Here is a 3,339-nt window from a genome sequence, read left to right on the forward strand (position 1 = left end):
CCGGCGGCTCCCGCCCGTGCAGAGGGGGCAGCCCCAGCCCGGCCCAGCCCGGCCCAGCGCTCCCAGCTTTGTCTGCGGCCGCTCCGCAGCTGCAGCCCCAGCGCCCGGGGAGCCGGTGCTGGAGGGGGCCAGGGGAAGGGGAGGAGGCAACCTGCGGCAGGGGGTCAGGAGCTGCTGCGGGCAGAGAGACCGGGGCCCCGAGCCCCCTCCTCTCTTTGCCTCCCCTTTGGAGACCGCGGGGCTTCCCCCACCGCCTCCCAGCTGCAGCTGGAGGAGGGGAGGGGGGGTTGACCCAACTCCAGCAGCCAGCAGGGTCTCCTCCCCAGGTCTGCACCAGCCGGAGCCCCGGCTGCCCTCGCCGTCGGGCTTGATCATTTGCAACCCTCCGCTGCCAAATTCCTGGTTACAAACTACTTCATTAACTCCGTGTTATCTACATTTGGGGGTGGCGGGGGAGGGGGGTTGATTTCAATGGATTTTTGTTTGCTCGAGGAAGTTCCAATAAGTGCTTAGGTGTTTCATTTCTCACCTGAACTGTAGACTCGGTCATTTTCAAGGAAACATATATATATATATACACACACACACACAAATATGTGTGTGTGTGTGTGTGTGTGTGTGTGTGTGTGTGTGTGTAATTTCCTTGGGAAAAATATATATATATATAAATTACATTGTATCAGCTCTCACTGTCGCCAGCTCCGAGAAATGAAATAAATCAAAGTTAAAAGCTTGAGTATCATTTAATTACGGCGCGAACAGCGCTTGGAAAGAAGTCGAACAACATCTCTAAACAAATTATGGCCGGGCCAGGAAGGAATTATTAGATTGAAATTTCATTTAGGCTCGGGAGAGACAGCGCTTCAATATGTAATCTGTTATGCCTCATCTGATTTGTATGCTTAATTCAGCTTGACGAATTTATTAGTTTTCATAATGGTAAAGAAAAAAAATTGAGCAGTACTATGGGCTAATGCATTGTGTGTACTATAAATTGTGTTTCACCGTTGAAAGGCTGAAGTCTATAGAAATCTTTTATTAATGACAACATAGGAAAGAGGATTTTCTTGCAAGCCTTTAAGGATTTCGTGCCAAACCTCCGTGCTTGGTGTCTCAGCAGGCTATTAACATATCGTCATACTAATTAGGCTACTTCATGAGTGATATAATTTCAAACTTTAAATTATGTTCTAATTAACAAGGGTTGTCCAATTTGCTTAATCTTCAAAAGGCTTTTGGCTGCTCTAATTAGTCTAAACTATCGAGCATCTCAAATGCCTAATAAAAATCCATTAAAAATATTTTTGCCTTTTCATTACATATTGTGTAAAGTTTACAAGAAAGGGTTGAGTGCCAGTGACAAGAAGCAGTTGGCAGGGGGATGCCCTTCTGCATTCATCCGCCTGGATCATTGCATTTCCTATTGCCATTCTTCTCTTCCAGCTCCAACCTCCCAAGCAGCAAGAACCCTTTACATTTAATTTGGGGTTTGCGAGGAGTTTTAAGGGGACAATTAGCAAGGAAATATCATCCTTCCCCCAATCCCCAATGAATCCTCAAGTCTAAAGCAAGCCAACGTTTTAAATCAGCGTTATTAACAGGGAAAAAAATTTTATTCTTCACTCCTAACTGAACTTTGAGGCTAAAAATCTTTTAGAAATCTGTTTACCCCCCCTGTATTGAGTTTAATTACTTGCAGTAGTTGTTTTAATGTATGCTGTCACATGGGAGAATTGAGAATGCATATCGTTAATATGAATTAATCTTGATTTTAATAGCAGCTGACAACTGATCTCCAAAATGCTAAACACTTTTCGCCACTTCATATGGTAAATAAGGCATTGAAATATATTCATGACCTAAAGAGAAGGGTGGCGAAAATACTGGCCAAACTTTCTCTGGTGCTGTTTTTAGTCACTGAAATGATTAAAACCCAGCTGTCTCCAAGGAGTGCATCGCCCCCTTCGTGTTTTGGGGGTTTTTTTTTTGCTTTTTTGTTGTTCTTTTTAAAATTTAGATCAGTCTTCAGTCTTCCCTGCTTACTCTCAAGACCCCTCTCCACCACAAGGTATTTATCAGGTTGTCATTAAATGTGGTTACTTTCGTATAATGATTCCTGTGCATACCATTGTATTCTCTGCTTCACAGGAAACAGAACGGGTTGTATTTGCTAAAAAAAAAAAATCCCGTTACAAAGTTTCCGGGCTGCCTTTCCTTCTCCAACGTGACAATTGAAAAGCAGCGCACGGAACTGATGATTCCTGCACACACCGCACGCAGTGCCTGCTCGCCGTTCAGCAATCGCCTTCTCGTGGCAGTAGTGCCCGGGATCCCAACATCTTCAGAGCACAGAGGACCTAGCACTTCAGTGATCTCCGCTCCCCTTCTTCGGGCCGGTGCCATTCTGTGGAGGGACAGCACTGGAACAAGGATGAGAGGGAGAGAGAGCAGAAAGTTTAATGGGAACGGTAGAAGCAAAGGTAAGAGTCCAGCTGGGAGAGCCTGATGGTGCTGGCACTGACACTGGCAGCGAGTGCAAGATAACGAAGTCACAAGGCGAGCCAAGAAGGGGAGGGGAAGGGGCTCGCGCAGAGGTAGATTGGGAGCTCCTGGACATGCCGGCCTCTTTGTCTGGCTCTGGCCCCGGCCCCGGCCCCTGGCCGCAGACAGCTGTGAAATGGAGCTGTCCCAAACCAGCGACAAAGCTGCTGGTGGAAGTGCCAGGCTGCACTCTCGAGCCTCCAAGTGCCATTAGCCTTGCAGCAGGCTGCGCACACAAATGGACTGCCTGAATAAAATCAGAGCCCCCTTTCCTAGCCTGACCCGCGCAGACATCCGGGGAGAAATCACTGTCGCCTCTCATGTCTCCCTGTTCTGATTAATGATTAAAATTTAAAGCGAGGCATTCGTATTTTACTGAACCTAATGCGCCTGATGAATTTTTAATCCATTAAGATGCAGGATATAGTGCGAGGATGGACTCTACCTTTGCTTTAAGCACAGAACAGAATCTCGCTCCGGCTTCAGCGGTTATTTATGGAAAGGGCAGCTGCTGGCTGCCACAAGCTGCTCCTGCATATTGGACGCATCACCCGGCTAGGATGTGTATTCGTTTCGTAGGGCGGCAGGTCCTGGGGGGGAGGATGTCTCGCCCCACTCCGCAGCCTGCGGGGGAGGATCTGCTCAGAAAAACCCCGGTCCCGCCCGTGCACTGGCGCTGTCCCGGGTCCTGACGCTCCCCAGCCTCCCGCCCCGCGGCAGCCTCTCCCCAGAGAGAGGGCCGGGCTGGGGAGCCGTCAGGACCCCGGACAGCGCCTGGCCCCGGAGGCTGCGGGGGGG

The 3,339-nt window shown here is 49.0% G+C and overlaps 1 protein-coding gene across 1 annotated transcript in view; it reads right to left on the reverse strand.

Annotated features, from left to right (window-relative positions):
* The window catches only part of POU4F2 (POU class 4 homeobox 2), a 3,756-nt gene extending 3,206 nt beyond the window's left edge, over positions 1–550 (reverse strand). Inside the window, exon 1 of the mRNA XM_006023736.2 lies at positions 530–550. Coding sequence (XP_006023798.1) covers positions 530–550 — 21 coding nt within the window. The remainder of the gene's footprint in view (positions 1–529) is intronic.
* Between the last annotated feature and the right edge of the window lie 2,789 nt (positions 551–3,339).

The sequence above is a fragment of the Alligator sinensis genome, unplaced genomic scaffold (genome assembly GCF_000455745.1).
Source record: "Alligator sinensis unplaced genomic scaffold, ASM45574v1 scaffold169_2, whole genome shotgun sequence".
Lineage (NCBI taxonomy): Eukaryota > Metazoa > Chordata > Crocodylia > Alligatoridae > Alligator > Alligator sinensis.